Source organism: Lemur catta, chromosome 6 (assembly GCF_020740605.2).
Source record: "Lemur catta isolate mLemCat1 chromosome 6, mLemCat1.pri, whole genome shotgun sequence".
Taxonomy (NCBI): Eukaryota; Metazoa; Chordata; class Mammalia; order Primates; family Lemuridae; genus Lemur; species Lemur catta.
In genome coordinates this window covers 8,077,626-8,098,119 of record NC_059133.1, presented here as the reverse complement: position 1 = coordinate 8,098,119, position 20,494 = coordinate 8,077,626, and the positions used below count along the sequence as shown (strand labels likewise).

General features: G+C 45.7%; 1 protein-coding gene across 2 annotated transcripts in view; it reads left to right on the top strand.

Moving 5' to 3' along the window:
- GRAP2 (GRB2 related adaptor protein 2) overlaps positions 1-20,494 on the top strand; it is a 70,613-nt gene that overhangs the window by 25,569 nt on the left and 24,550 nt on the right. For both annotated transcript variants that reach the window (XM_045554860.1, XM_045554859.1), the window contains exon 2: positions 15,748-15,839. In XM_045554860.1, the coding sequence (XP_045410816.1) occupies positions 15,762-15,839 (78 nt within the window). In that variant the 5' untranslated portion in view covers positions 15,748-15,761. The remainder of the gene's footprint in view (positions 1-15,747; positions 15,840-20,494) is intronic.

Below are 20,494 nucleotides of genomic sequence, written 5' to 3'. Positions count from 1 at the left end.
TGCCTCTCCCCACCCCCTTTACCTACACGGATTCACCTGCACCCATGCTCACCTTGACCTCTCTCCTTCCCATTCAAAGGGAAACACCTCCCCTGCTGCTGCAGATGCCCTCCTGCACCTGAGCAGGGCGTCCCGTCCCTTCCTGCTGCTTCCAAAGGCTCAGTTCATCCGCATTATCCCTCTGGGTGAATTCCTTATTACTCAGGGTTTTAACAACCGTCTATATTAGACGAGCTCCCAAATTTATATCTCTATCCAGACTTTTTTGCTAAGATCTACACCTGCATATCCGACCCTTGACTGGGAGTCTCTACCTAGATGCTTCACAAGCATTTCAAATTCTTCCCAAATTACCTCTTCTCCCTATATCCCTTTATCTCAGAAAATGCCACTTCCACCTGCCATAGTGCCTGTAGCAGGAATCAGAGTCATTTTAGACCCGTGTTGTACCAAGTACTTCAAATGTGGCTAGTCCACATTGAGATGTGCTGAAAGTATAAAATACACACCAAATTTCAAAGAGAAAGGAATGCAAAAATCTCAGTAATATTTTATATTGATTTCATATTGAAATGATAATATTTTGGATATGCTTTGTTAAATGAAGTATTAAAAATAATTCCCTTTTACCTTTTAATGTGCCACTAGAATATTTGTTTGTTTATTTATTTATTTTTGGGACAGGGTCTTGCTCTGTTGCCTAGGCTAGAATAGTGTTGTCATCATAGCTCACAGCAACCTCAAATTCCTGCGTTCAAGTGATCCTTCTGCCCCAGCCTCCCTAGTAACTGGGACTATAAGCACATGCCACCACACCTGGCTAATTTTTCTATTTTTTGTAGAGACAGGGTCTCACTATGTTGCTCAGGCTGGTCACTAACTCCTGATCTCAAACGATCCTCCCCCCTCAGCCTCCCAAAGTGCTAGGATTCCAGGCTTGAGTCACCAAGCCCGGCACCACCAGAATATTTAAAATAACATTATGTGGCTCATATTTGAAATAGACTTGTATTCTATTTCCATTGAATAGCACTTTATAGACTCTTCTCTGCCTTTTAGCCACTTCCAGTTGGTCAGTAATTCATAGTGATTCTCTTGAGTTAAGACAAGGGAGAGCAGTGGTTAAGGGCACAGGCTGAGTTTGAATCCTGGCTCCACCATTTTTTGATACATGTGAACTTGGGCAATTATTTAACCTCTTTGAGTCTTAGCGTCCTCTTCTGTCAGCTGGATATAATAGCAGCTCTTATTTCTCAGACTCTTGCAAGCATTGAATGAGACATGTGTAAAGCTCTTACTGCAGAGATAAAGCACGAGGAAAGACCCAATGCCAAGAGAAAGAGTGTGCCTCTCACTGCGGTAGCTCAGGTCCTCGTCACTGCCAGCCAAGACTGCTGCACCAGTTTCTCCATCTCCAGCTCACCCTGCCCTCCAATCCTCATACTGCTATCAGATTAAACATTCCCTAATGCAAATGTTCTCAAATTTTCAGACTCCCCATCACCCTTGGCTTGAAGTTCCAAGTCCTTAGCATGCTATGCAGGCCCTCCCTCATCTGCCCCCACTCCAGTCACCGACTCCACTCCCTGCCAGTCCACGACTAAACCAGTGGGGTCCCCAACTCCTGTTTGCACACACAGTTCTCCCTCTGTGGCATACGTGCTCTCTACTCTGCCTCGCTACTTTCTCCAATACTCACCTCAGTGTTACCTCATTTAGGAAACTTCGCCCAATCCCTCCTGTACCTGTCTCCAACCCAGGCTGAATTAGGAGCCTCTCCTTGAGGCTCCTCGACCCTTGAGGTTTGGCTCCTTATTACGCTGATTGCACTTGTTTGGTTGGTCTGTCTGTCTTTCCTGCAAGACTGAGCAATCCCAGGTCTAGGCTGGGCTGTCGAATTCACCCCAGGCCTTCATGCTCCGCACAGTGCCTGGCACAGAGTGGGGCCTAGCAAATGTTTGCTGAGCGAATGCACAAAACACATAGATACTACTGACACAGATAAGGTGAGGGAAAGCCCAGTGAGGTCAAACAGCAGAAAATATGAAAACTAACCCGGCAAGAAATCATCACTCCCTGCAAGTGTAGATAGAATCAAGGAGGAGAGAGAAGAATCTGAGCAAGGAGCAAGTAACGTAGGATTTGAAATGCAATACTATAAAAAAGAGATCATTAAAACAACAGAACCACATTTGGTGCTCTTGGTGGTTTTTAGTAACTTCCTCTAAAATGGTTCCAGGAAGAGACAAGGTTCTGGGAAGGCACAAATCATATAAAGAAAGGATGAGGTATTATCAACTGATTCAAGGATTATTTTTCATCAGGACTAGATACATGGGCGATATTAGTAAATGTCAACCTGGTGACTATGTGATAGAAATAGTAATAATTTACCAGGGCTGGTGCCCAGGAATCTTTCACTGTGATACAAATGCCAAGCATAGAAAAATTTGACAAGTTATAAGCATAAGAAAGTAGATGGTGAATTTGAAAATAACGACATAAAATGCCAGAATAATCACAAGAGAAATATTATGAATATGTAAGAGGGCTTAGAGGATTCTTGCCTTACCACAAATAGGAATTATGAAAAAATTCACTGATAAGAACAGAAATTCCAAAATATAAAGCCTCCTTATCAAAACACATAGCATTCCATAATATATAATGTTAAAAGCATGCCTTTTGACACACACGATATTAAAAGCAGCAAATAACACAAGAAAAGTAGACTTACTAGGAGGTATGGTATCCTGCGGCTCACGGGACATATGAATCAGAATATACTCTACACATAAACCACGACCTTCACTGGAACACCTAAGGCTTCACTCCAGGACCTCAGCTCTGACCCCAACGGCTGGCCCACGCCCCGATTTTCACGCAAGAGATCTCATGGGACAGGCGTTATGTGAGGTGAGGGGACATCAGGGAAAATCAAGAAGAAAGCGTGAAAATAAAGAGCAGATGTTTCCTGGCCAGTACTCTTAGTGATGCTCCAGTCCACACTTTGAGATTTCTGTGGAGAAGATAAACATTTGGGATATACTTATGTACTAAAAAACTACTGGCTGTTTATCTGAAATGCAACTTTAACCGGGCATTTTGCACTGTATCTGGCAGCCCTGCTTAGGGAGGTGTACACTCTCTCAGTCACACTGCCTGTGAGCCACAACACATTTCAACAGTTGTTAGCTGTTGAGGAGTGTCAACTCGTCAGAGTAACAATAACAAACAACTATTGAGTACCTACTATGTGCCAGGCACCATATTAAGTGATTTAAATGGATATTTCATATGTTCTTTCCAAGAACACTATGAAACAGGTGCTGTTATAATCCCTGTTTTTAAAATGGGGAAACTGAGGCTCAGAGAGGTTAAATAACTTGCTCAGGGTCACCCAGAACGCTAGAGGTAGAGCTGGAGTGTGAACTCTGGCGCCCTGACTCCAAAGCCCACATGCTTGCCCACCTCACAAGACATGGCGGCAGCACTAGGGAGGGGGTAGATACATCAAGTCCCCAGGAATAAGACAGTGCGAGACCACATGGTATGATGGGGTCAGGACCTGAGGAAGGCCTTAAAGGAGCATCTGAAACTAGACCAGGTGCCTTTGTTTAAGTAAGAAAAATGTGCTCCTAGTTCTAGGCAGAATGCAGCCCCACACCACGACTAGAAGAGCACTGGATGAATTTCAGCCTCTACTACAGCCTCAGTCTTGTGCAGTGAACAACCTGCACAACTATGCATAGCTGTGTGAGTCAGATGGCAGAAGGAGGACCAGGGCAGAGGCAAGGATGCAGATGGGGTGCTTAGAGAACAATGAGAAGCCATTTACTAACGCACGTTTGCATGGAGTAGCTAGTATTCTAAAGCCAGTTTTGAGAGACAGGATGGGGAGAGGTTGCTGAAGGCCTGGAATGACAATAGTAGAGACTTGAGTGGATCTGGGAGGTCATGTGACAGTGTGACATTGACAAATTCTGAATGGGAAAATGACCCTCGGAAAGTGTGTGGCAGAAAGCTTCAACACACAGGGGTGTTGCTCCACCAGGGAGGAGGGATAGGCTGGAGGGGGACGGGCACAGCAGGTGAGGTGGCAGCAGCCTATTTAGTGACATAACTAAAGGAAAGTCTGTGGCTTGGAAAAGAGCACAAGGAGTGGGGGAAGAAAACCCCAAAGAGGGACAGTGAGTGAGAAGATTAATTTCTTCCACTTGGCATCTCCCCAAGTACCCGAAGGGAGAGTGAACCCCGTGACAGTTTGTTTCCTTTTCCTACGGGGTTATTAGCCGGCATGTAGAGAGAGGGTGGCGGGCACGGCACAGCTCGACTTCAGCAAGGCATTTCCTGACACCCTAGAGGACCAGATGAAGATAGGCCCACCGATAACTTCACCTGCTGGGTTGCAGCTGACGCTCAAAGAATGTTGATGAACGGGTTAGTGTCAACCTGGACGGGTCTCTGGGTAAAGAAACTGAGTTCAGAGATATCCAACGTGCTTACGGTCACACAGCTGGGGCACGAAGGAGCCGGGACTTGAGCCCGGCCGTCCTGACTCCAAAGCCCATGTTCCATTTACGATGAAATAAAGGCCGAAGGCATGGAGTTCACTTACAAGAAGATACAACCAGAGGGTTAGGAGCACAGATCTATGCCTGAACGAACTGTGAGGGCTGAGCAATTAGCCAAAGGGAGAGAACAAAACGAGACGGAAGTTAAAAAGCTTAAACGTGAGGCCCTATATTTTGGCTCCAAAAAGTCCGTCGCAGAGGTGGAGAGGCCTGCCTAGACCACCTGCCTGTTGGGAAACACCTGGGCTTTTTTATAGTTGCATACAGCCCGAACAGCCATCAATGTAACACGATTATAAAAATCTGGGTTAAAGTAATAAAGTAATTAAAGTAACTAAATCATCCTATTCCACTCAGCCCAGCTCAGACTGTTATCTGGAATACTGGGTTCAAGTCTAAGGAGTGCACTTTGGGAAGCACATCGAATAGCTGAGATGGGGCCTGAGGAAAATGACCAGGAGACCAGGAGTCGGAACCCTGTCACACGGAGGGTGCTGGGGGACCCTGGGCTTATTTATACTTAGGAAAAAGAATTTGGAACTCTGAACTTCTGACTGTTATTTTCATTTTCTTCTTTTCTTCTCTTCTTTTTTTCTTTCTTTCTTCTTCTTTTTTTTTTTAATGCTTCTTAGGGCAGAATTCAGACTGAAAGGAAAGACGACTTTTGGGCTCAGTGTAACCAATTGGGCAAGCTGTTAGCTCACTCTTCCCTTCCCACTCTGCCTCCTGCCCATTCGCTACTATCTCAGTGGATTAGGGAAAGCCTGACTTTTTGGATCTAAGATTTGCAGCCCTACTTGATCAAAACTGGCAATTAAAAAGAAAGAGAACGACTTTATATATATATATTTTTTGAGACAGAGTCTCACTCTGTTGCCCCAGACTAGAGTACAGTGGTATCAGCCTAGCTCACAGCAACCTCAAACTCCTGGGCTCAAGTGATCCTCCTGCCTCAGCCTCCCAAGTAGCTGGGACTGCAGGCACATAACACAACACCTGGCTAATTTTTCTATTTTTAGTAGAGATAGTGTCTCTCTCCTGCTCAGGCTGGTCTTAAATTCCTGATGGCAAGTGATCCTCCCACCTTGGCCTCCCAGAGTGCTAGGATTACAGGCAAGAGCCACCGTGCCCGGCCGAGAGAACTACTTTAAATGAGACGAATATAGATGCTCCTTAGTTGAGCCCAACTCAAACAAGGAAGAACCAAATTTCCAAAAATTGAGACTATTATAATTATTCCCCTAATGAAATGGATTTGCAATATTATCCCTTTCATTGGCAATTTTTTAGTAACTTTACCAGGTGACTTGATATATAAAAACACCATTAGCTCCAACATTTCAGGGATAGTTTTATTGAATGAAGCAAGGTAAGCTGCTATCCGGATTAATAATCACTTTTGCAAGCTTTGAGACCAGTGAGCTAAAAAATGACCAGCATTCCAATAATAAACGAGGGCTCAGAAACATAAGTAAAAGTGACAAAAAGATTCAAGTAATTGTGGTCATGTAGTCATCTGCTCTACACTTTTGTACCCAAATAAGATTTAGGTAGCCCAGGGCACAGCCAGTGAGGGACAGGAGCTGAGTGTGTCTGTAGCATTCATGAACAATGTCACAGCCCTGGTGACAACAGAGCAAGAAGATGATGCCTTTCAAATACATGATAAATAAGCTTTCAGAACCCAAATCAATAAAAACAAACACGAAGTGAGCAGAAGGGAAGAGAAGAAAAAGAGAGCACGAGGGTGCCACAAAATCCTGGTGATATATTTGGGGGGAAATCATGATGTGACTAGAAAATGGGAAGCGGAAAAAAACAGTGAAGCCCGGAAATTCGTGAAATGTCTGTCTGTCTGTCTGTCTCTTGTGTTTCACTGTCATCTCCCCCGACCCCGCCCCACACCCCACCCTTCTGGCAGGGCTCATTATATGCCTCCTGATCCCAGGTGGGTATTTTCAATGCTTCATTTATGTTTCGGTTTTGCCAGCAGGATTCTTGGTGTTTCTGCAGATAATTGCTATTGCGTGAGGAGACAATAAGGATAAAATGAGGAAATGGCAAATGACAAACCAGCCTCGCCGCAGAGCCAGAGCGGGGCTGGTGGGCTCTTTCTGATTCATTTGTGTTGTTGTTTTGGATTGATGTTTGCATGGTGTCATTTTAATAAGAAACATGCAGGAGAATTAAAAGCAGAAATATCATAGATGCACAGTTTTTCTAACTAGATTCATGGTAAGCTACCAATGTTTCAAGGAGAAAGAGAAAGAACTTGAAAAAGAGCGGAATATATGGTGGGGAAAGTTGATGATGGGAAAGGTAAGAAAACTGTGAGGGTGAGGAAGGGAAAAGGAAGGAAAGGAAAAGAGCAGCAGATTGTAAGTTTATTAACTGAGATTGTTTCCATTTGTGCAATTGCCTTAAAGCTCATGATTGCTTGGTCCGAGGTCAGCAGGGCAGATTGCAGTCTTCGCCTCTTTGACCAAGAAGTAATGGGCTTGAATTTCTCCGGTGTGTGAGAATTGCTCCTGCCAATTTCTTGGCTGAAGGACAGAAAGGTTTAGGGGGCCTAAGCTAGTTAGCAATTAGCTTGAACTAGTAGCAGGACTTCTGGTTATCTTGCTAGTACCAGCAGAGGCAGAGAGCGGCAAAGTAAAGAGAGCACATAGCCTGGGAGCCAACAGACATGTGCTCTCATCTCTCACCTCCGTTTCCCATCTATAAAATGTGAATGGTGACAATAATAATAATAAAGGATGATCTTTTGAAAAGCCCCTGGCACCTGGGCTTATAAATGGTAACTTATTCTGAGCTGGTTCGTGTGTCTAGACATTGGCGAGGCTTGGGTGGGGTGTTGGGACTGTTCGTGGCTGTCCTGGCACTTCACTTCCTGTTTAAAGACTGCAAGGCAGTGACTGAGTTCCAGGTGGATGGCAAGGGGTAGGAGCCAGATCAGTTTTCTGTTTCTCTACCCTGCCTGTCCCCTCCTTGTCCTTGGTGAGTGCTGTCTTCTCTCTTCATTAGCTGGGTCGTCTTGGTAACACTGCAGCCGGGACTTCATAGCTGGTAGAGAGAAGCTAGCACTTGCCTAGGGCAAACGAGGAGGAACAGGTGCTTGAGAGGCTGCAAAGGAGTATATGCTTGGCGGATTTACACTTTTTAAAAACTGTTTTGAAATTTTCTTTTCTCTACAAGAAAGGATAGTAGCTAACTGCAATGCAGAAACTCTTGGGAGAAGAGACACTCAGTGGTCAAACACCAACACTGAGCCACACGTTCTACATCCTCTTCCCTGTGACACTGTGGGCTGAGGGTTGTCATCAGAACTTCTGGTGGAGAAACTGAGACACAGAGAAGCTTTTCCAACCGCCAAGTAACCAACAGGACCTGAGATTTGAAACCAGGTCCGTCTGACACCTGAGTCCTGTAAGCCTCCCACTGCCGCGGGAGCCTCACCTTGCAGAGAATGGCGAGTTAGGGAAAAAAGAATGGAATTTGCTGGAGTTTAACAGAACTTATATATGCATTACGCTTAAGGAAAAAGATACTTTTCTTACAAAAACTTTGAGGACAAATGAGATTTTATGTAGTATGCCTTGCACTAAAAAAAATTAAATTATATAAGCCAGACTGGTGTTGATTAAGGAAGAGTAAGGTGATAATACGCAGAGGAAGGAAGAGCAAGTGACTGATCCCTTGTCTTGGGCATCACCCAAGTTACAAGGCAGCGGAGGGGGAAACCTGTGTGGGGACAGTCTCCTGACGTGTCTCCTCCCTCTTCTACTTCCCTCCCCTCGTCACCCCTCCCCCACCGAAACCAAAAAACCTTAAGCAGGAAAAAGGGAGCTAATTAAAAAAGAGAAAAACATCCTGGAGACCAATGAAATCTCCATAATCCACAGTGACAGACAGAGACCTGCAGAAGAGCAATTTGATTAAATAAGGATATAAGGGATTTAGAGAGATTCTCCAGTTGTGTAAAGTGTGCCCACAAGTCTGAAAAATATATTTATTTGGCTTCCAAACCTGAAGACCTATTGCTTTCTAACTGGGGAGATGGTTCCCATTTGGAAACCGGAAGCAATTGCAAGGCAAGGTCAAAGGGTTCAGGTGGGGCTGGGGATCCCAGGTAGGATGGAACCCTGAGAGGCTGGCCGAGGGCCTGCAGGAGGGTGCTGGTTGAGGCATTAGAAGGTAAGGGCAGTGAGTGGTTGTGAGCTAAGCCCGAGCCCTTCCCAGACTGGGAGGAGAGGGCAGCACACCTCCCTGGCCCACGCTCAGTGTCTCACTTGAGAACCAGCTGCCCATTAGTCACCTGTCATCAGAGACAGCCCTGTTGGCGGCTTTCTGCAGAAGTGAAGCAGCCCGAGGATGAATTGTTATTCCGGGAACACACCTGCGCACAGGACGGGACTGGACGGGAGATGGGGAGCACCCTGGCGGTTTCCATTCATAGCCCATCCTTGTGGTGTCCAAGGCCAGCGTCAGCAGCTCAGCTGCTGATGAATTATTGTTCCTGGACAGGCTGCAGAGGCCCCCTCTGGTTCCATGTGTTCACCCCGCCACTCACGCTGGGGGATTTATGCTTTCCTGGGGCTTAGGAGGGGGGAAATAATGAGTCACCCAGGGACACGCGAAAAATAGGAATGTTCTGTCTGTGCAAAATCACTTAAAATGGAGGCTTTTAGAGGGTACTAAAATCTCAGCCAACTAGCCAGGAACGGTTTGGTGGGGGTATATTTTGCTTGCCTTTGCTTACTTTGGTTGCAATACAATCAGAAATGTTTATATCCCCTAAAGAGAGCACCTGTGCAAACAGTCCAGATCCCCTTGAGCAGACTGTTTATTCTCCCAGGATCCTGAACCCCAAAAGAAATAGTCCTGTGTCTCTGATTTGGGAGGTCCAGATAAGCACACGAACTGTTGGCTGTAAATCTTCTCAAGCAGAGGACCCTGAGGACCCCTCCCAACTGCACGACTATCTGCAAGCTTGATCTGGTGAAGGCCAGGTGGAGGACCCAACATGGGCTGGCTGTGGCCACCACAATTCCAGTTCCCACTCTACCCCCTGCACCTGGCCATAGAGCCGCGTCTCCAGAGAAACCAAAGAGAAGGATTTGAGAGTCTCTGTTTCAAAGGCTCCAGAGGATGAGTTAGCAGTAACTCAAGAGCAGGTGCAGTAAAGAAACATGTAAGCCCTGTTAGACATTCAGTAAGAAGGTTAACATTTCCAGCTTGGCCGGCTGATTAAGAGGTATTCTGTACGTGGGATTCTGCTGGTTTAGAATGAAGTGGAAATCTTGTCACATGAGAGCCCAAAACAGGGAAAGGCCAGACCTTGGTCTTCTGGCTAAGCCCAGCCTTTTTTTTTTTTTTTCCTCTCTTTTCCACTTTCTTTTCCAAAATAGATTGTTTTGGGTCTTTAGAAGAGTATTTAAGCAGCGGCTGACAGGCGAGCTGTAAGGTAGTTGGCAATGCTATGCTCACGAATTTTCAAGAAGGGCCATCTGCAACCTTTCTCGGTTTCCTGTTCCCAATGTCCAATGCCCAGCAAGGGTATAAACTGAGACGGAAAGGCCCCAAACACAGCTGTAAGTTTCAGATAGAAGAAAAACACACAGTAGGGGTTTTCATACAGGATCATTAACCTAGAATCAAAGCAGGAGTGAGGGACTAGTCACCGCAAGAGGCATGGGGACCACCTCTCTGGGATGCTCAGAAGGCGTTTTAGCATCAGAAAAAGTGTAGGAGAAGGTGATTTCTAATTCTTTTCCACCTAAGCAATTCTGTATTTTATAGGTTTTAGACTCTTCGAAGTGTTAACATTTAGGTGCCTTAAAACTCACAAGAGACAGCAAGGACAATCACCAAACCTGTCTAGGTAAAGGTTGCAGGGACTCGGGATGCAGAGAAAAGTTAGGGGACGGAACGGACGGTTCGGGGTGCACCATTGCCCTCTATTGGATTAAATAAATCTGACCTCTCAGTGGGTGTGCGTTTCACTATCTCCGGCTGAGTTTGCTGAGAAGTCAGGGCACCTTCGCGTGGGAATTTCACTGATCCTTGTAAATGGGTCCTCCTGTGTGCTGCCCCTGCCCTGAGGAAATCAACTTTATAGCAACTCCGATGGCAGGTCATTTGCATGTTTTCTTTGACTCAACAAACACGTGCTAAGTGCCTACTAAGCAATGATTAGGTAGTGTACAGAATCTAGGAATAAATAGCAATGATTACCATTCACTGGACACCTACTATGTGTCAGTCCACACATTAATACACAACAACCCCACGAAGTAACTGGTTACTCTCATCTTACAGATGAGGAGCCAGCACACTCAGGAAGTAAGTGGCACATTTTAGATTCAGATCCAGGTCCACCTCCCTCTAAGCCCCACACTCTGTCCACTAAACCACAATCTTTCCCCTCAAGAAGTTTACAGATTATTGAAGGAGATAGGATATAGATATAAATGTGTATATCAGTGTTTGACAGACTACCGCAGTGGGCCTAATTCAGCCCTTCACTGTGATTTTGACCTTGGCTAAGATGGGTTTTACAATTTTAAATCATTGGGGAAAAAATCAAAAGAATAACAACACTTCTTGACATGTAAAAATGCTATGAAATTCTGATTTCTGTGCCTACAAATAAAGTTTTATTGGAACACGGCTATACCCATTCAATTACTCTGCCTTCCTGGCTCTAGTAGCACAGCTGAGTAGTTGTGACAGAGACTGGACAGCCTAGAACACCAAAAATATTTACTCTCTGGCCCTACACAGAGAAGGTTTGATGACGCCTGGTCTATATTCCAAGGTGGAATGTTCTGTATCAATAGGAGAGGTTTTTCTTTAACATGCTTTAGGACTGAGAAGAAAAGAAGCAAATATTTATCTGGCCCACAGTGTGCAGAACTGGAGGGGATATACAGGTGTGCTCTGTTTTAAGACTCAACGCATAAAAATCCAGACTTTAAAACAGATAAATTAAAAGGCAGTTATTTGCATAACAAATTTTGCTTTCATTTTATAAAGCGATTCACGACAGGGTTCCTTTATAGAGTGAGCCTCCATAATACATGCTAATATGATTCCATTTACAAATACTCTGTTCATAATAACTTTTCAAGAATATTCCTATTTCGTACAATGCAGCTTAGCTATAATCATTTTTCCCTGGCAGTGTGAGGTTTCCTACTTCTGGAAAGTAATTGAACTGACCTTGTCAATTCGATGGGTGGGGGAAACACATTCCCTTATTGTCTCCAAGAGAGGCTTTACCTGTCACACAGAAAGAACAGAAAGGCTGTGGAGTCTAAGTCTCTGAATTGTGTGACATTAGGCAGCTGGTATAATTTTACATTTTTTGCTAAGCTCCTCTCAGTAGCTGCAGCCAAAGTCCTCAAATGTAAACTATTCTCACTATTCTCTTACTTCATTTCATATACAGGATAAACTAATAAAAATTGTTGCTAATGTCCAGAAGTAGGAAACCGCACACTGCCAGGGAAAAATGATTATAGCTAAGCTCCATCGTATGAAATAGGAATATGCTACAGGAATACTTATAAAAAGCAATGTTGCTCTCTTTTTTTAAATCCCAAGATATTATCTTATCTGAATTGCAATGTAAACTGGGGCAAGGATTCAAATTAGAGCTCTCCCCAGCAAAATAGGAAGTGATATCAATTTAGGACCCGTCTCCCTCTGTCACCGAGGTCCTGAGCCTGAATCTTCGCGTAGCTTCGTGGTGTTATGCAATTGCTCTTTCTGAGAGATACATAAAATGGAAACCTTGGCTATTCATAGCCAACTTAGGAGGAGCTGAAATTGTTCAAGAAGTTTCTTGCCTGGTACCATTTTGATGGTAACTACGCATTTATGAACAAATCCACTTATAATCTGGCTTTCAGATGGAGGTTAAAGAGCTGTCTCATGGCTTGTTTTCGGGCTCTGTGATGACTATATTTTAGAAGTAGACAAGCATTCTTGGTATATAGCCTGAATATTTTTTCAGGCTTTTTGGTGGTAAAAGAAGCTTACGTGGAAATGCAAAGGCAGAGAAAATCATGTCGGGGTAGTGCTGTGTGGCATTATCCTGTGGTGAAGCAGATCTGTGTCGCCGGGTTGCTAATGGATATTTCGTGTAACTCACAAGGGGGGAAGTGAGAGAGCCGCAGAGGGCTGGGGAGAAGCAGAGCGAGCACTGGGGTGACAACTGGCAGCATCGACAGGCCTGGCAGGGTGGGGGCGGCGCTGCTTGGGGTGGCTTGGCTGACCCTGGAGGCTGCAGTTTCTCACGCTGCATGGCAGCATTGCAGCCATTTCTAAAGCCCATCACTGGCAGGGAAACACATTGAATCCCTCTGTGAGGTTCTCTGAAGAGAGGTCTCTCTCTTCATCTCCCCCAGAGGTCAGAAGCACGGAAATGGCAGGCAGTAGCAAGAAGGCTCCGTTGCACTCTTGAATTCAGGCTGCTGCACCTTCTCTCTCTCCCCCAAGTCCCTCTCCCTCTCTGAAGTGCTGCTACCCAGTTTTTATCACCGTCATATTTTTTTTGTTTCCCAGATGCAGTCTGTAGTTTTATAAGCACGTACAGCTTATAAAACAAGTGGATAAATACTGAATAAACTATATTAGTTCAGGTCTCTTTTTCCCTGGTGGTAATTTTAAAACTTTTCAAAATTAACACTAATGGATATAGAGAAATGGGATATAGATTTTCATGCATTTTTATGATCAAACAGAAGACCGACCCCTGGGGGTGGCATATTTGCCATTCTCTGCTATTAGGGTGTTTCAAGGGAAGAGTTTTCGGAAGCCCTGTGATTTGAATGAAAAGAGAACATAACCCACCCCACCCTAAATAAACAGTGGCCCGAGCAGATTTTATTTCACAAATGGAAATGGGAGCAAACGAATTTTTTCCAAGCGATTTCATGAAGAGTGGGCCTGTTTAATTGGGTTTTTTGAGCCAGGATTAATACCATAAGCTGGGAGCTCTGTGATATGCCTGTGTCGTTGGCTCGGCCACACTGCCTGCCTCCTGGGGAAAACAGAGAAAAGTGCCTCTGTTCAGAAGCAATTTTACTTCTGCTTTGGCCTCCTCACCAAAGTCATTTACAGCCAGCCTGGACGTAGCGCCCAGGCCTCAGCTGAGCTACATGTCATGTTGGAAAGATCTTCCCCAAATCAAGGTCATATCTAGAGCATGCCTTGGATATTTTTTCATCTCTAATTTATGTAGTTTTCTAATATGTTTAGCATTTGCCCTCCCCTTGTCTCTGTCCTGCTTATTAAGGTAAATTTGCATGTAAATGGGATGTTGGTTTTCAGGACCATTCACCTGACACTTGATCCCTTGAGGTGACCAGTGTCTACTGTTGATACGATGAGGATGACCCACAGAAGCCACGTCTCCCTGCAAACTAGACGCAAGTCCTTAATTAGGAGAAGCCTTGCATGTTAAAGTAATGGGGTGAATCAAATCAGCAAAGGCATTTAGCTGATTTCCTTCCTCTCAAGTGGGTCATCCTAGGTCACAAAAATTTTAATTTGCCTTAGATGGACAGATCCTGAGGAAAGTGTGCAAAAGGTATATTTGTGTTATTGTTGTTGTTTGGAAATAAGTTTTGACTGGTGATAAAGCTCAGAGAGTTAACTATGACATTTACTTTGGCTCCTAAGCTATTTTTTACTTAATATCTACCTGTGGATGGGTAATATTCACCTTCACTTATCACCTTTGGAAGACCAAGCACATGTGGAGGATGAGAGAAACGAGTCCCTTGCAAGTGGCTGTAACCCTCGGGTTTCCTGGTGCTATGCCTGCCCACCAGCAGCACCTTCCTTATTTACCCAAATCCTGGCCATTTGAGCAGAAATTCCCACTGAGAGGACAATTATGGTCCCAGTTTCCTGGTCTCTGAAAGTCCATTAGGTTTGACGGTACTGATAAACTAACCCTGAGGGTTTCAGTCCTAGAGAAACTTTGAAAAACATAAATGCCAAACAAGAGCTTTCAAGATTGTCCTGAGAGTGAGCTGTCTTAGCAAAGAATCACGGGAGTTGATAGTCATGGAGACCAAGCATCACATTTCAATAAGAAACATTTATAGGAAATGGGAGGCTTGGTAGAAAACTTGTGTGTTTCAGGCTACCTTTGCTGGGGGAAAAATTCATTCCATAAAATTGCTTTAAAACATAATTACTATTTAGCCTTATCTTGTATAATGCTTTGTATCTATTATCTAATTTAATCTCACAATTTTATTAGCTCAATATTATGATCTCTATTTTACAGATGAGGAAACTGAGACTCCAAGAGGCTTAATTATTTGCCCAAAATTATACAGATTTTCACCAAGAGAACTAGGATTCAAGCTGGCTCTTTTGCTATTCCATCCTCACTGTCTCCCAAAAATCAACTCTATTTCCTACTCAGTGTAGAATGGAGGCTGACTCGTTTATCTTTACACAGGTCTATGAGGAGGGGGCCAGTATTTTAACTCAATTCAAAACTATTAAAATCAAAGTTTCCAAAGTGGACTTGGTTTACACTCTAATAATAAAATAAGTAATCTGACTAATCAAGTCTCCCAACTCTCAGACCAAAATGCTTTCTACTCTCAAACCATGCAGAAGGAAGCTGCGTTCCCCAATGGCTAATGCTGTCTAATTCTCTTAAATGATTCAGATGTAAAAGAGGAAATGGCAACTGTCTAATTAACACTGCCTGGTTAAATATAGCTGCCAAGGGATAGACTCGGGACAGTGTTTACAGAATAGTCTTTCCAGCCCCTTGGGCCTCAAGTTACAGATGATAGCAAGCCTTCCGTCCTTATCAGCTGGAAACAGATGCCCCCAGAAGTGGTGTCAGGCCAGGACCAGCACGGGGAGATGAAAGGAGAGGGGAAAGGCTGTCGCTGGCTTTCGCTTCCTGCTCCTGGCATCCGGGGATTCAGAGAATGATCCTGGGACCCAGATCCTAAGGACTCAAGCAGCTCTTCCGGCAAACACAAGGCCTCTCTGTGTGCCCGAGTCTTGCTCTTGGGCCTGGAGACACTCCTCCGACCACTCTCCTATGAGCTGCTAAGACTGCGAGGCAGCACTGTGGGCTCTGCTGCCCTCCTCCTGGCAGACAGGCACAATGACCACGTTATTTCTCTTCCAGCTTCACGTGACAACATGGAAGCTGTCGCCAAGTTTGATTTCACTGCCTCAGGTGAGGACGAACTGAGCTTTCACACTGGAGATGTTCTGAAGGTACGTGCCGGGGGCCCCAGGGGAGCGATAAAGAGTTCGGGTTACTTGAGTCTGGCCACCGAAGTAACCTAACAATCCGTGCCTTTGTCTCAAGAGCTGCACTCAGTTCCTTTTAAAAAGAGAAGTTCACCTCTAAACAAAGGGTGCCTTCCGTGCACCTGTGTGCCAGACACCAGGCCAGGTGATGGAAATGGAGTCGACATAAGCCGCCGTCCTCATCCTGAAATGCTCGTGGTCTGGACGGTGAAAAACACCCATCCAAAGGGCTGTTACAGATGCTGCTCTTGGCTCAGTGCTCAAAGAGCACAGGTGATGGAACAAATGATGCTACCTTGAAAGATGGAGGGTTGTAGGAATGTGTGCAAAGTGGGCTTTTAACGAAAGCTCAGAGTTGTGCAAGTGCATGCTGAATTCAGAGAGCATTGCCAGATTCAGCACGGCTGGGACTTAGGAGACGAGGGTGTGGGAAAGGCAGCCAGAAGGGATGTGGCTTGACAAAGGCCATGCACACCTGACCACTCAGGGGCTTCTTAAAACTTGTCTTGAGCCCACACTTCAGTTGTAGTGGCCGCTTGCTGAGCTGAAGTGGCCTTGGACTTCTCCCACGTTTCGCACACCACACTTACAGACTCAACCCTTGTTTTTTTTTTGCAAAAGAGCACAAGCCCTTCAAGAGGCCATTTGGAAGTATGTGAAGCCAATGCCCCCCTGCCTGACCTCAGAGCACGCTTAGGCAGCCCACCCCCTGGTTCTCAGCAGCCCAGATGGCCAGCGTGGTCTCACCACCAGGAATCTTGCTTGCCAGAGAGAACCTTCTCAGCATGTGACAGGGTGACTTGGAAAGTGTCCACTGACCACAAAACACATAGAACGGCTTCTTTTGGAATTCGAACATGCCCAGTGTGTAGCCTTCTAACTGCTCTCAGCTTGCGAGTTCTAGGAATAGTGGTGGCAAAGCGTAGGCCTTCACAAGCTTAAAATATTGGTTGGGCTGCTGCTGACCCAGGAAAAGGCGGCCATCACTGCTTTGATCTACCAGCGTCCTGGGGGGACTTGCAGCTGTGAGAAGTTCCTCCCTTCTCTGTGGGGTATTGTGATCCTGTGATTGTCAACCCCTCTAGAGCATCCTTGGGCTAACTCCCACCCTTATCTCCCATTGCAAATAGAACCTAATATCTTGCTTAAGTTTTCTCTATTCCCCAGAAACGTTAAAAAAAAAACAACCAAAAAAAACTTTTCTCAACTCTGCTTCCCAATCCAGCTCCTAATTTCTTTCTTCTCCTTTGTTGCCAGTACTGGGAAGAATTCTCTGCACTGGGCACTCTCCACTTCCTCATTTCCCATTCATTCTGCAACTCTCTGGAGTTGACCTTTCACCCCCAACATTCTCCTTAGGTCCACCAGTGCTCTCCCTAATGTGCAGTTAACGTCCCTAGGGGAGGCCTGCAGCCTGCAGCCTTCCGCACTGTGCCTCTCCAGGAAGCTCTTCCCGCCTGGCGTCTGCAGCTCCACCCTCTCTTGGTTCTTCTCCTCCCTTCCTGGGCACTCCTAGGGGGTCTCATTTTTAAGTGCCCCGTTTCCTCTCTTTCTGACTGGAAATATATGCTTCCCCGAAGGTTCTGCCCTTGGCTTTCTGATTTTTCTCCTCACTCTGAGCCAGCTCACCCCCTGCTCTGGCTTCAACCCTCATTTCTAGACCAAAGACCCTCAAGTCTATGGCTCTCGCTCTAGTTCTGACCTCTCTTGAACTCCAGAACCTCGCTGCCAATTGTCTGTTGGATGTTACCACACAGATGCCAACTCCTAACTTGTGAAGTCCAGAATCACTCAAATCCCACACCCACCTCACCCCTACTTCTGCTCAAACGACTCCCCATCCACGTTCTAAGTGCTGTCAGAGGTCACTCGACAGGCCAGAAGCCTCAGTTCCCATCCGCACCTCCCTTGCCAAAGCCGGGTGATCAGTAACCAAGGTCGCCTGAGCTCCTCCCGTCGGGCCGGGTGTGGCTAAGTGGTCTGCAACGTTATTGCACTATCTCAACAGATCTGCAAGGCAGGCACTAATTTTCCCTCCATTTTAAAAATGGGGGGTTAAATCACCTGTCCAAACTCACACAGCTAGAATGTGACCGAGCCAGGATCCGAACAGAGCTCTGCCTGACTCCTGAGCACTGTGCTCGGCTCTGAATATTCTCCCTTCATGGTGTCTCTCAAGCAAGTCCCGTCTTCACTAGAAAGGAGAGTGTTACAGTAAAGAGAAGCATAGACTTTGGAGCCAGATAGATCTGAGTTTGAATCCCAGCCTACACACTCACACACACACACACACACACACACACACACACACACATCTCTGTGGACACGATGCCCCCAGGTCACACTGCAGCGCACACACTGGCCTCTTTCAGGTTCTCCACCGTCCATACTCCAAGTGCCCATTTATGCCACCCCAGCAACATGAACCCCTCCCTCTTCAGCTCTTCTCCAGCAGCCAACACACAGCTCACTCATTTCCAGACACTGATGACTTGCCCCCCATGACCGTTACGTATGGGCGGGCACAACCCTGTGGTCTCACACACCTCCTCTTCCATCTCTCACTGCTGCCCTTGCCCCGTGGGATCCTAGCTGCCGGTTTGTGTGTGGACTACTCCACTGGCCAAAGCTCTGCAAGGGCGGGGCCGTGTCTGCCTCAGTGTCTAGAACGGTGGTGTCTAGAATTCCCTAATATTTGATGAATGAGTGAACTGTTGATTCCTCCCCTGGTGAGCTCCCTGAGAGCACAGCCATGCTGGGTTCTTCTGTATCTTCACAGCATCTAAATCACAGCCAAGTGCATAGGTGCCCAGTACGTATTTCTTGAATTGCAAAATTGCATTTCTGCATGCTCATTTCAAATTCCATCCAAAAGCCAACTGCCTCCCTCTCTTCAAAGTCTGTCCAGTTCAGCTGTAGTGATAAAGAGAAAAGTGGAGAGGGCTTGTCGCCTGAGCCTCCCGGATGTCTGTGGGACAGTGGTCGGTGCCCGTGCCTGGGGCTCCCACATGCGACTGCAGTGTCTGCCCTCCCCTCTCGAGGTGGGTGACACACCCAGGATCCTCACAATTATTTCCAAAGCCAGCTCTTCATTGCTCCACAGCAATTCACTTCCGGGATGCTCTGTCTCTTGTATGTCTTTAGTGCTAACGACTAAACAGAGTCCTTCATTGGAAAAGGCACAAAAAAATATCTGACCAGCTCACCAGACACCCACTCTCAACACACCGCAAGTTCCTCAGGGCAAAGGCCCCGGCTTATTCATCTCTACATTCCCAGCACCTAAGTGCAAACAACAGGTGCTCACTAGATGCTGATCTGCATGGAACGGTAAACAAGACAGTAAACAGGGAACTCCTGCCAAATGACTTGATCCCACTTGTCCTGTAAGAGAAATATGTGAAAAGTCAGGAATCAGATTTTTTTCTGTTCATGCCACAAACCTCTGCACCTGCAGCTACACATGGCACCAGACTTAACATTTAAATTTGGCTTCGAATTTGCCAGTAGCTTTGAAAAACATCTCGACCCAGTCCATTTCTATCTGCTTCTATAATGCATCTAACTCACCCACATTTCTTCCTACTAAAACAGCAACCTAAAAGCACTAAGAGTTAATTCTACGTAATTAACTTCTTCAATCCTTCTGCCATGCTGCTAGGAGCTATAATTCCATCCAATTTAAAAATCCTCCCAGCTGTACTTTTGGTCCTTCTCTTCCCACATCTAACTTATTCTCAGGCCATGTAACCCAGAAAATTATTCTTTCAGGGAACATTATAAGAATCAGGGTACAGTAAATTTAAGTGTAAAACTTCAAATGTTCAGGCTGAACTCCACAGGTTTACGCGATGGGTACAAGAGATAGGGGGACCGAAGAGATGGAGAGATAGACCCGAGGGGCAGGAAGTGCGGGGCCTGGGCCCACAACGGCAGGAGGAAACCACCTCTCCCCTCCCCCCATACCTGTCTTTACGGAAAATGAGATTTTTTAAAACCTCACCTTCTCTACCCCATAAAAAGCCTGTAAATTCACCTCTCAAGAAACACAATCTCCGGCAGAACAGGCACCAGGTGGAGGAGAGAAACGGCCGGCATTGTGGGATAATCTTTCAGTGGCTAGAGGAGGTGGATGAATATGAGCCGTGATTACTAAAATTACAGCTGCTTTCAGGTCAGGGAACAAAGCACAGAATGTGGCTCTTACCGTGATAGGCCAATTTCCAAATGGCCTCTTCCACCTCATCCCTGCTCACTTCCGCATTTGACACGGGCCACCCTGGCCAAACGCCACATTCCCATGTGATGGAGAAAGGAATTCTGAAGCCATGAGTTCAGGAGCGCTGGCTGGAGTGACATGTCCTTGTGTTCTTTGTGTGGCTGCCGCCGAGTTTCCCAGCTCTTTTGACCTAGATTTTTGGCCTGCCCCTGCCCCCGTCGGCACACACATACCCAGGCATCCTCGGTGATAGCAACAGTCACATTTGATGTCAGAAACTATAAAGTTTTCTGTTCTCAGCAATCTCGAACTCAAATATGGGACACACTTTTATTTCTTCAGAACAAATGATTAAATTCAAAACATACACATAAAATGCTTTAAAGAACTTATAGACCCT